This window comes from Juglans microcarpa x Juglans regia, chromosome 6D (genome assembly GCF_004785595.1).
Source record: "Juglans microcarpa x Juglans regia isolate MS1-56 chromosome 6D, Jm3101_v1.0, whole genome shotgun sequence".
NCBI lineage: Eukaryota > Viridiplantae > Streptophyta > Magnoliopsida > Fagales > Juglandaceae > Juglans > Juglans microcarpa x Juglans regia.
This window is the reverse complement of record NC_054604.1, coordinates 26023507-26036717: the sequence shown is the minus strand read 5'-3', so window position 1 is coordinate 26036717 and position 13211 is coordinate 26023507. Positions and strand designations below refer to the sequence as shown.

General features: G+C 35.8%; 1 protein-coding gene across 1 annotated transcript; it reads right to left on the bottom strand.

Moving 5' to 3' along the window:
• Positions 1-4495: 4495 nt before the first annotated feature.
• On the bottom strand, positions 4496-9496 carry LOC121234614 (protein IWS1 homolog 1-like). The gene is given in 12 exon segments (XM_041130614.1): positions 4496-5010; positions 5745-5898; positions 6036-6101; positions 6194-6285; positions 7143-7220; positions 7304-7366; positions 7462-7591; positions 7697-7914; positions 8048-8167; positions 8630-8980; positions 8983-9115; positions 9204-9496. Coding segments are annotated over 12 exon segments (1524 nt in total). The 5' UTR covers positions 9224-9496; the 3' UTR covers positions 4496-4911.
• Positions 9497-13211: the final 3715 nt, after the last annotated feature.

Sequence of the window (13211 nt, the reverse complement as noted above, 5' to 3'; positions counted from 1 at the left end):
TTGGCAGTTGCTAAGGCTTTTGAAACCTATAGATAATAGTCCTTGGCTTTGTATAGGTGATTTCAATGAAATTTTGAGTCAACATGAAAAGTTTGGGGGAGCTGTAAGACCAAAACACTAGATGGATTCCTTTCAACAAGCCTTGCAAGAATGTGAATTGAATGATTTGGGTTTTATTGGACCAAAGTACACTTGGTTCAATAATAGAAATGGCAGTAATTTTACAAAAGAAAGATTAGACAGAGTTTTTGCTAATGAAAATTGGATCAGTATGTTCTCTAATTTCTCTGTGACCACCATTCCTGCTTGTAATTCTGATCATAATCCTCTTTTTTTAAATATCAAATCACTTTTTCAAGAGGAGAGAAGAAATAGAAGAATATTTAGATATGAGTATAGCTGGAGTTGGCATTTGGAATGCAAAGGTATAATTTCAACTGCTTGGAATCAAGGAAACAACATGACACATTCAGTTACAACTGTTTCTAATAAGCTTATCAGTTGTAAAGATCATCTTCTAAATTGGAGTAGACATCATCAGCAGGAGTTTAAAAGAAGCATTGAGAATAAGAAATTTCAAATTCATATTTTACAACATAGAAATGATGGGAATGATCAGCAGCTTATAAATCAGTTACAAGAAGAGGTGTCAAAACCTTTAGAAGAAGAAAATCAGAGATGGAAACAACGAGCAAAGGAGAACTGGCTTAGACAAGGAGATAGGAACACCAGTCTTTTTCACAATTGTGCAACACAGAGAAGGTAAACAAATCATATTAGTTGCATACAGGATGATGATGGCTTGATTCATAACACCCCACAAGGTATTCAACAGATTTTTCAGAGGTATTATACTACTTTGTTCTCGACTTCCAACCCAACTAGCATGAATGAATGCTTAGATCCTATGCAGCCTAAGGTTACTGAGGAAATGAATAATAAGCTGATGATAGAAGTTACCTTCACAGAGATACAGGAAGCTGTATTTGGCATGAATCCCATGAGTTCTCCTGGTCCTGATGGATTTTCTGCAGGATTTTATCAACAGCACTGGGATACAGTGGGCAAAGAGCTGTGTGAGGCAGTGATCCTGGCATTAAAGACAAACAACTGGGATAGCAACATTAATGAAACATTTATTGTCTTAATTCCTAAGAAGAAGTGTCCAACACAGGTCACATAATTCAGACCTATCAGCTTATGTAATGTAATCTATAAGATCATGGCCAAGGTTCTTGCCAACAGGTTGAAACAAGTTCTACCAGAAATCATTGCTACGACACAGAGTGCCTTTGTGGCTGGAAGACAGATTCTAGACAATGTCATTGTGGCCTTTGAAGTGTTACACTCAATGAACAGTAGAGTAAAAGGGAAAAAAGGTTATATGGCTTTAAAATTAGACATGAGTAAAGCTTATGACAGATTAGAATGGAGCTTTATAGAAGCTGTGATGAAAAAACTGGGTTTTGCAAACTCATGGATAGAGCTCATTCTCAACTGTGTTAAGTCAGTTTCCTATTCTCTTTTAATTAATGGAAGTCCACAGCCTTCTTTCAAGCCTTCAAGGGGGGTAAGACAGGGCGATCCCTTTCACCTTATCTCTTTATATTATGCTCTGAAGCTTTCCCTCAGATTCTCAACAGAGCAGAAAGAATGAACCTCATATCTGGTTTTCCTTTGGCAAGGGGTCAGTTATCTATCAATCATTTGTTTTTTGCAGATGATAGTATTTTATTTTGTCAAGCCTCTTCTATAGAATGGAGCAGACTGCAAGGTTTGATTGGACAATATGAGCTTTCATCAGGACAAAGATTAAACAAAGAGAAATCTTCCTTATTTTTTAGCTCCAACACAAGGCCAGCAGCTATTGATAGCATTCTTAGTATAGCAGGTATGAGATCATTATCTTCTTATGAAAATTATCTAGGATTACCTGTTTTATTAGGAAAATCAAAAGGAAAAGCTTTTTCAACTATTCTAGACAAGGTGAGAGCAAAACTAAACAATTGGAAGTGGAGATTTCTTTCTAGAGCAGGCAAAGAAATACTACTGAAATCTGTCATACAAGCCATTCCTACATATTCGATGGGGGTCTTTAAGTTACCTAAAGGCCTGTTGCATGATCTCAACAAACTGATTAAAGGGTATTGGTGGGGACAAATCAATCAAGAAAGGAAAATAAGCTGGATTAGCTGGAATCAGATGGGTAAATCAAAAATTGCAGGAGGATTGGGTTTTAGGGACTTTGAGAGCTTTAATATTGCTTTGTTAGCAAAGCAAGGTTGGAGGTTAATACAAAACCCAAATTCACTAGCTGCCCAGGTGCTTCAACTTAAGTATTTTCCTCATTCAGATTTCTTTAATGCTAAGTTAGGCAGTAATCCTTCGTTTTTATGGAGAAGTTTACTAGTGGCTAGACCATTACTTCAAGAAGGAGCTATTTGGAGGATTGGGAATGGAAATTCTGTTAGAATTTGGACTGATAAGTGGCTGCCAACTCCCTCAACCTTTAAGCCTCAAAGTGGTTTTCAATTTTTTGACAGAGAGGCTAAAGTGGATATGCTTATTAATCATCAGTCTAGAGAATGGAATACCAATGTTATCAATGAAATTTTCTCAAAGGAAGATGCTGAGTCTATTGTTCAAACGCCTTTAAGTCACTATAACAGGTCTGATCAACTGATTTGGAGGTGTACAAAAAATGGAATGTTCAATGTAAAGAGTGCTTATTATTTGCAGGGAGATATTCTTAACAACAGGCAGGGACAAAGCTCGAAAGGTAAACCAAATAGAGAAGAATGGACCAAAATTTGGAATCTAAGTATCCCTCCAGCCACAAAAAATTTTCTGTGGAGAGCTTGTCTTAATATTCTTCCCACTAAAGATAATCTCTGTAAAAAGAAGATCTTATCTGATAATAACTGTCCCATGTGTTTTTTAGCACCAGAAACCACTACACACATTCTTTGGCAATGTATCTCTGCTAATGATAATTTGGGACAGTGCTCAAAAAAGATTTAGAAGTGTAATAATTCTTCTCAGTGTATGAAAGAACTTCTAGCAGAAATGTTCAATAAATTACAACAAGAGGAAATGGAAGAATTAGCATTGACTCTTTGGAATCTGTGAAAAAGAAGAAATGATAAGGTATTCAACAATATCATGACTGATCCTAAAACAGTTCAACATCGAGTTCAACAGATGCAACTTGATCTTGCAGTAATAGGAGCCAACACAGAGAATCAACATCACAGCAGAAGTTCTTTGAGGACACTAACATGGGAAGCACCCCTTCAGGTTTTTGTAAAGTGAATTGGGATGTGGCAGTGGACAAAAAGCATTTCAAGATTGGCATTGGCATTGCAGTTAGAGATGGGGAAGGTAATTTCTTAGCCACCATGAGAAAGAATCAGGTACTGAATCCAGATCCTTTAATTGCTGAAGCAATGGGTGCTTTGACAGCAGCTACTTTTGCTCTCGAACTGGGTATGAACATGATCATTTTGGAAGGAGATTCTGAGTTAGTAATATCAAGGATTCAGAAGCAAACACTAGATCAAAGTTATTTTGGGATGATCACATCTGACATAAGGTCTATAACTAGTATGTTTGATGTTTGTATCACTAAGCATGTTAATAGAGAAGGCAATGTAATAGCTCACACTCTTGCAAAAAATGCTCTTCTTGTTTCAGATTGCATAGTGGATTTGGAGGAAACTCTCCACTGTGTAAGAGAGATGTAATAGTTTCAGTATCAATGACATGAGTTTGTTTCAAAAAAAAAAAATATAAAAGTTGGTTTTCTTTATTAAAAAAAAATGAAAAAGAAATAAAATTGACGCCCGAGGAACATTCAGCTGCAATGGTAAAAGTTGGGATCTGGAAGTTGATTACGTTTTCCCCAATCCCAACAGCTGGCGATGACGAGTCACTCTTTTCAACCCCTTTTAGGTTGGACAAGACAAGCGGAAAGAAAGTGGTGGGTATATACATGGTTAGTTTACCTTCCTTCATCCTAGCATTAGTACAGAGTGTGATCTTTAAAATTTGATGAATTTATATTTAAAATTAATTTATTAGATTCAACATATATTTAAATCTTTAATTTTAAACTACAGTATTTTTAAATTTATCTCCAAATTCAAAAATTAATTATTCACACTATAATTATTATTTTATTTATTTAAATTATTATTTTCTAATTTTAAATCACAATATATTTAAGTTAAAAAACAATAATTTAAATATCAAATTAAATTATTAATTAATATATAGTTAATATAATTATAAAATATAAAAAAAATAAATTAAAAATATTATTACTAAAAAAATAATATTATATTATTATTTTAACCGATTATGGTTTTGAATTTATGACAAACATATACTTTTTATCAAATTTTAAAGATAAATTTGATAAAACCAATACGAATACTCTCAAAGGTCTACACTGGGAAGAGTAGAAGTTGATTCTGCATTGTAACTGCTCTCAATATTCACAAGAAAATGTCCCATTCATTTGGAGCCAAATGGCGCATCAATCACCAATCTTTCTTGAAAAATGATAACAATTCAGTTTCTTGATGATGAATATGTCATATGTGTATAAATATTTTGCATACATGTTGAAGCTAAATATTACAGTTTGGATCAGAAAGGAAGTCATGTCACTTCCTTAAAACCATTATTAATGAAGCTACACTCAGCACCAGTATGCCAGACTGCACCTCATGCCATAAGAAGGGGGGGAGGGGATGAAGAAAACAGTGCAACCTTCAGCATTTGAAGAAGCTCTTGCTACTAAAACTTCCTTTCACATTGATATTTCAGCAGCATGAGCCATCAGTATATCATGATGATATTGGCCACACAATGCACCCTTCTTGTCAAACAATTAAGTGAGTTGCAACATTACAGATATTTGAGCATGCCGCGACCCTCCACACTAAGCTTAGTGGCTTGGAGCTGCTTCTTTTTTGGAGCCTTCAACTGCTGCAACTTCTTATTCATCTGCCATTAACAAGTACTTGCAGGTTTAGAATTACAGTAAAAACACAATTCGCTATAGACTGCACAAACACAACACCACCTGCACACCAAGCACAGACACATAAAGCAGACTGCCATCTGGGGTAACCATGCCAGAGAAGGCTTGAACTTTCTAAGTTTCTAACAATTTAACACTTCCGTAAGGACACCGTAACATTTTATGCCCACTTGGATGATAAAGTGTCGTGATTATGGTATGAATTGGGCCATCAGACGATCTTTTATAATACAACTTTCAAATCTGATTACCTATGAAGAGATGTCACTACCCAGAAAATGTTCTTGCTCTCAAGTTGGGTAGTAATGTTGAGTTTAGGTTCTACTCTATAACGGCCAAAACCAATAAAAGGAAAACAGAAGAAGAGTGAGGTGGAGTTCAGGTAAAACTGAGGCTTGTCCCAAAAGTGAATTTCACTCTCTCCAAAATTGACGACATTATTGGTTGACCATTGAGACTTGAAATAGGTCATTCAGCAGAAAAAAGTAATAACTAAACACACCCGGATGCTAATGCGTTGCCTCTTCCAGATCTAATAAAACAAAGAAAACCAACTCGTTTGTGTACAAAATTGAAGCGGACTATCTCACCAATTAGAGAAAAACATTTATATTCACCATTCCATTGAAACATACAGGCATGCCCAGAAATGTTTTCTTAATTATAATATTTAACTTTTCAGCAGAAGAAAACCAACCTTCAAACGACGCTGATCTTGTACAATTTGTTTTGCACGTGCTCTAACTTCATCTGGATCAATCTTAGATTGTGGTCGCACCACAAAATCTAAGGGTGTTGCTTCCGGTCTTGAAGCATGCAGTCTGGAAGACGATTGGCCAGACTTGCGTTCCCTGGATTGTAGTAAAAACTAAAATCTTAACATCGTTGGAAATATGAATCACAGAAAATAAAGGAACCAGAACGAAAAAACGACTGTCACCACATGTTATTTCACCTATGAAAAAAAAAGACTGTCATTGCATCTTACCGTGAGAATTCATCCAAGTCAAGATCACCATCTCTAGATTCAATTCCAGCAGCTTTATTAGCCGGCCTAATAAAAATGGAAAACAAATTACACAAAGAACATTGTGTATATGGCAGATACAAGTTGGAGAAACATGCAGAACAAGTCACAATAAGTACTTCTTCAGAGGTGGCCTTCGGTAGGGAACTCTCTCATCATCGACATTTCTCATCTCCTCAAATCTTGTACTCTTATTAAATATTGGTCGACTCTGCACTCAAATTTAGAGTGGAAAATAAAATTTCAATGCCACTAAATATAATAGGAACCCATGTATGAGAACTTCAAGGATTATAAAAGAAAAAGAAAATGGCAACAAAAAAAGAAAATTCTCTCATCATCGACATTTCTCATCTCCTCAAATCTTGTACTCTTATTAAATATTAGTCGACTGCACACAAATTTAGAGTGGAAAATAAAATTTCAATGCCACTAAATATAATAGGAACCCATGTATGAGAACTTCAAGGATTATAAAAGAAAAAGAAAATGGCAACAAAAAAAGAAAATTCTCTCATCATCGACATTTCTCATCTCCTCAAATCTTGTACTCTTATTAAATATTGGTCGACTCTGCACTCGAATTTAGAGTGGAAAATAAAATTTCAATGCCACTAAATATAATAGGAACCCATGTATGAGAACTTCAAGGATTATAAAAGAAAAGAAAATGGCAACAAACAAAGGAAATTTCTGTAGAAGTCACAACTAAAAAATCAATCACTGGCCAAAGACTTGGGAATCAAAATTTCAAATAGGAACCCTTGTAAACAACCAATTGTGTGATCATTGAGAAGTATATCACAACCGAAAATAAATAGTTTGAACATTTCAAATCAAATTTCAATCATCATTGAAGTGTTTTGTATGACCATGGCATGATTCTTGAACAGAGAGAAGTATATCCACCATCACTTTTTTTTCTTCTGTAAATAAGGATTTTATTGAAGAGAACTGCAACTTTTAATACCACTCTCTGTCAAATGAGTAATATAAAAAGCAGGATGAGCATCTCATTTATTTATCAAAACTTTGACGTCACCATTTCATGTTAGAATTTTACATTACCCATTTATCGACCAAATCCTTTGCAAGTTTTCTATTGGATGTGGTTTCCTCGTCAGATTTTGATAGAAACATAATGACCTGCCCAATAATAGAGTACATCAGTCAAAGCCTTTCCTCCTATATCCAAGCTGCAAAAATTATCTAACAAGCTGGTTCCTAACCTTTCCAAGACCACTCTTCTTCAGTTGTTCTCTTCTATCATACTGCTCTAAATCGATGGGAAACTGCATAACAGAAACAGCATATCAAGTGCCACATATATTCTGACTACAACCATGAATACAAATCATAGAATAAATTGCATGAAAATCTGGCATACATCAGTCAAAATCTTCAAAATTGCAGCGCGGATATTTATGTTTGGCAAGCTTCCGTCGGGAAGAGGTTCAAGCCAATTCTTCAATAGATTTAGCACCCCGTGATCTAAGAATTCTTGTTGAAGCTGCTTCCTGCACCAATAGTAGTTGACATGGAATATAATTCTCTAAAAAATCAGGATTACAAATGCTAAGAAAAGAAAGAACTCACAAAGAAACTAATGACAGAGAGCTTACTTTGAAAGGACCTCGGTCAGAAGAGGTAGTTTTTTTAGTTTATTAACAGCAGGCTTCCCCTGTCTATTAAGGTCTGCATCCTCTTCTGCTGTAACCTCAAGCTCGGCCATGACATTCTCAACAAGCAATGCTATGTCCGCTGGGCTTCTGTCATTCTTCTTTCTTTTCTTCCCCATCTTGAAGAGCTGATTAATTTCATCATCTTCACCCTCCTCAGCCTAGAAACATCCAAATGATGTACCAGTAAATGCATCAAAAAAACATCCAGGCACAAAAACAACACCATACGCCATCACTACTTTTATGATATATATATATGGGGAGAGAGAGAGAGAGAGAGAGAGCACTGACCTGAGGAGCATCAGTAGGAGAACGCGGCTCATTGCCACTTCCATACCCGTCAGCAGGATCTACACCAGTGTCATCTATGAAGTTATCATCATCCACAGTCCTGAAACCTTCTTGATCATCCTAATGCATCCAAAAGATAGAAACAATTAAAAAAAAATTAGTAGGAACCAAGAGCATAAACAAGTCATATAGAATCAACTAGTTAAGCATATCTCAGGCCACGCCACATATAGAATAAGTCATATAAGAATCACAACTAATAGGTCATATAGAATCACAAATATAAGTTGTGATACTTATGTATAGAATCAACTAATATAGAATCAACTCGCTATTCTTATATTTTTTTTCATGCGGTTAGTGAATCACAACTAATCAGACATAGAAAACTCGACCCAAACTTCACTAATTTCTTTCCTTTTTTATATAAAAATATTACCCACGCTCATTACCCACATTAAATTCAGCAGGAATCAGAGTCTCTTGCTCAAGAACATAAAACTTGCAGAAAAACTAAAAATGTAAAAGGAAGGCCATCAATTTGAAAAGATTCAAGATCTGGACACCAAAGATTTATTATACCTCAGAGTCGCCACCGGCAATGGTGTCCCACATCTCCTTGACCTCACCATCGCGATCCTTCCCAGAAGAAAACCCTCTCTTGGAGAACTTATTGGACTCACCCTTCCCCGAAGAAAACCCTCTCTTCTCCTCTTTATGCCTCCTCTCCTTCTTCCCACTACTCCCACCACCCTCCTTCCTCCTCTTCCGATTCCTCTCAAAATCCTCAACGTCCTCGTCCTCATCGACCAGGCTAGGAACCACGATCTCCTTCGCCGTGGTGGTGTCGCTCTTCTTAATCAGCCGCTTCCGGGGTTTCGCGTTCAATGACGAGGGGTCCGCGTCGTATACCGGCGTCTCCGACCGCTCTCTCCTCCCCCACCGCGCTGCCATTCGTCCTCGATGTCTTCGTCATCCAATAGGTCCCGTCGAGGCTCCGGAGACAGCTCCCTATCCGACTGTACGTCATCGTAGTCCATCAACGGCTCTCCATCCTCGTCGCGGTACCTGAAAAAACAAACAAAACCCAAATTTTCTAGGAAAGAATCATCAGAAACCCTAAATCCCTCGCAAATAGAAAGAGAGAGACACATACGGATCGTCTTCGTAACCCATCGGCAAGAACGAAACCGGATCTGAGCCTTCTCAAACTCCGCCCACAAGAAATCGAGGGAAATTGGGTGCGCTTACAAATATGTAGCAAAGAAGAAAATTGAAAGAGTAGTTTGGTCTTTGGTGTGCGAGAATTGAGGTTGATATAGAGCTCGCTTCTGGCTCTATGGGGGTATTTTATTGACAAAAGTATTCTGAAATTTGTTTAAATAAATATGAAAATTGTTTTAATTTTTGTTTTTCATTCAAATCACATAAATCAATAAAAATGATTATTAGATGAGAAATATTTTTTTGAAATTGAGGTTACGTTTAGATGTTGAAGTGAGTTGAGTTGAGTTGAGATAATAAAATATTATTAAAATATTATTTTTTAATATTATTATTATTTTAAAATTTGAAAAAATTAAATTATTTATTATATCTTATATTAAAATTTAAAAAATTTATAATAATGAGTTAAGATAAATTGAGATGAATTAATCATTCTAACGAAGTCTGAAAGATGGAATGTGAGAATTTATTTTAGAAAAAGTTCTTATTTTTTCTGAAACTACTTCTTGTCAAACAAGCTAAGCTCTAGCTAAGATGCATAAAGCCTTCTCTTTTTTTTTAGAGAAAAATACTTTCTTCTTTTTTTTCACGCTTAAGGGACCATACTTTACATTGTATTAAATAAATTACATCTAATCATAAGGGATGGTGTGATATATTTTAAGTAAAATTTTAGGACAACAATTTAAACCAAAATCATCAACAATATATCACGTAAACCAAAATAATAAGAGTGATACTAGCGTGCAGTCCAACTTTGATGGTTGGTCGTGCCTATAAATTCTATTTTTTATTTTTTTATTTTTTTTCTTTTCATATTTTTTTAAAAATAAAAAAATATCTTAATACACTAAATCACTTTTTTAACCATTAAATAAAAAAAATATAAATATATAAGTAGTCAAAATAAAAGGATAAAAATAGGTGGCATACTAGCATTTTTCAGATAATAATATTAGATAAAATTCTTAGATGTATAAGTCTTGTACAGCTCTTTATTAAAAAAATACAAAAAAAATCCATGAAAAGGGTAATAGATACAAACATACAGTCTTTAAGTGTGCTATCAACCTATCTCCGTGTAATCCTTTTGAGAAAAAATCATGTAAGTCTCAAAATTATCCAATTTTTTTAAAAGAAATATGTGAGACTTGCATATCCTAAAACTATAAATATCATTTCTCTATAAAAAATAGCAGTGCCCATTTTTATAAAGGGTCTAACCTGCATACTTGGATTTGTTCAAATCACTACTCAAACCAAATATGATTGGATGACTTATTTAATACAAGTAGCATTTTTTCTACAATTCTACTAGAGGCAGTCGGCCCTTGCAAATGGTGGGCAGTCGGCCCGACGTGGCAATTGCCACGTCAATTAAAAAAAAATTAAAACAAAAAACAAGAAATGCAAGGAAGATGCTATTTTAGTTTCTTCTTTAAGTTTTTTTTTTTTTTCTTCTGAAATATTCTAAGCTCTGGATTGGAGTGGAAAAAACTTTCACATTGTGTTTGCTTTGATTGTTGAAAGAAAGTGGAAAAAAAAATTGGAAAAAACAATGAGTTCAGTCGCATGGGGTAAACGTCATCGTCTTCTTCTGCGTTTAGTCTTCGGCGTCGTCGTCTTTAAACAAATCGGTAAGAAATCACGGTGGGTCTTTGTCTTCTTCTTCACAGTGCTCTACCGTGTGGGTCTTCGTCTTTTTCCTCTCGAAGACAACTAGACATGGAAGTTGGATCAACAATGACGCACCTGCTCCCTCTTCGTGTGAGTCTCCCTGCAGTTGAGAGTCACAAAACTTCTTCGAAGCCACTAAAGTTTTCTAAGAGAACACCGGAGTCCAAGACACCTATTTACAATCCTAGGAAAGGTAAAAAGGAAGAACTTCCTGCTTGGTTCCCAAGAATTTAAGAAAATGAACAATTGAGTTCCCTTTGGAAACTAAAAATAAAAAATAAAAATAAAAACATTCACTTCAATGAGTGTAATAATTACCATTGTGCAAAGTTTACGGTCATATTTACTTTTTTTTTTCTCAGCAGCCTTAGGATGGTGTTCTTCAGTAATTGGTTTCGTTTAATGCTAATGGAGAAAATGAAAACTTCTTGTTTGAAAAGAAAAATCACAAAGGGGGAAATAAATTTGGTCTAAAAAAAGTTGCAAAGAAATAAGGATGCAGAAAAGTTTGGAAGAATGAAAAATAATTCAAAACGTTGCGTTTGGTCATGTTTGCCACATCAGCAGACGCTTACGTGGCACTTACCTTACTCGACTAAACTCGGCATTTTTCTTTTTTCTAATGTTTCTGAATTTCCTTCTTTTCCATAATAATGTCTGGTATTATTATCTTTTTTAAGCCTACTGGATATCTTTCAGAAGCTGCAATTCCATGATTCTCTCGAGTGTTGGAGACAATGTTTCAACTAGGCCTGTGCACATGGGCCGACGAACTGATTGATCCGATTTATTCAATCCGATCTGTCCGACAAATTGACGGGTCATTACAAATCGGTTCTCAACCCGCTTAATGTCGGATTTTTTCTTCGGGTGTTAATTCTACCGACTCTATAAATTTAAAACTTGCCACCGAGGTTAATGCATACGAGTACGACTCTCGCAACTTTTTTCTATTGGCTCTGACACCATCTTGCATTGTCTTTCATATATTATATCTCCTGTAAAGCTTCACCATTTATGGCCGTTGATATGCCTCGAAAAGCACAAGTTCTGAATGTTTTCATTCTTTGGCTTTTACTCTCTCTCTCTCCTCCATTGCCTTTGCAGCCTTTAACTCATCTCTTCCAATTTCTTTCTTTTTTGCATTAAAAGCCTTTTCTCTCATGGCGAAGACTCCATTAAAACGCCATAAAGAAGAAACCCTTTAGAATGTGTCCCGTCTCTATTTTTCTAGCACTGTTTCTCCTCTCAGGCTTGAGCAAATATCATTATTTGACCGTTGATTCCTCAAACCCAAACCATGAGCTGCCCACACAGCCCACATGAAGGTTCACCATATAGAAAATTTGTGAGATGAAAACCAGATATGAATTAGGAGAAAGAAAAGAAATTAATTAGAGATACGAAGAAAAATTCGCCATGAAAGCAACTCATCATCCTTTGAGCTTCTTTCTTATTCTTCTGTCTTTCGCTCCCCCACTAGAGACTAATCCGCCTCCTCCACTACCACTACCACTATTGAACCCAAGCTTCGAGTACCTTTTCTTCCATGAAGGAGGGTCTCCCCTTGATCAGATTCAGCATGCCGTTTACAGATCTGGTTCTCTACCGTCAGTGTAACTTTGCTTGAGCTAGACGCCGCCGTTTGTAAATTTGTTGCCACTGTTGGTGCTAGGCAGGTCGAGGCTTGGGATGCCTCACCTCAGCTCGAGATCTTCTCCTTCAATCCCAAGACCCCTTCTCTCTCTTCCTCTCCCGTGGTTTGTAAACCATTGAATCGGTTTTCATTTTTTTTTTCCTAAGCGAATCGGTTTTCATTTTTGGAAGCATGAAAACGACCTTGTTTTTAAAGGTCGGGTCATACGGGTTCGACCCGGTTTGATTTTTTTGGGTCGAGTCGGTTCGAGTTAGCACCTTATATGAAAGTTCTCGGGTCGGATCGGGTGCAAACTGGCTTTACCAAGTCGGGTTGCAGCCCTAGTTTCAACTTTCAAGATCTGTTTTTGAGCAAAGATTCATTCAAGATTCACACCGTAATGGACTCTAGAAATTGATCTCAAATAGGAAGATCAACAGGAAAAGACATCGTATATTTTTACTTGATTGTGTTCAAAGAAAAATCTCATTTATTATAGGAGCATTGCTACGTTCACCGAAAATACATCCCCAATAAACATCCCGAATAAGCTATTTCACTGTTTTTTTTCATGTATTTTTTTAATCATCATAAATATTTTTTTAAAAAAATAAAAAATTAACA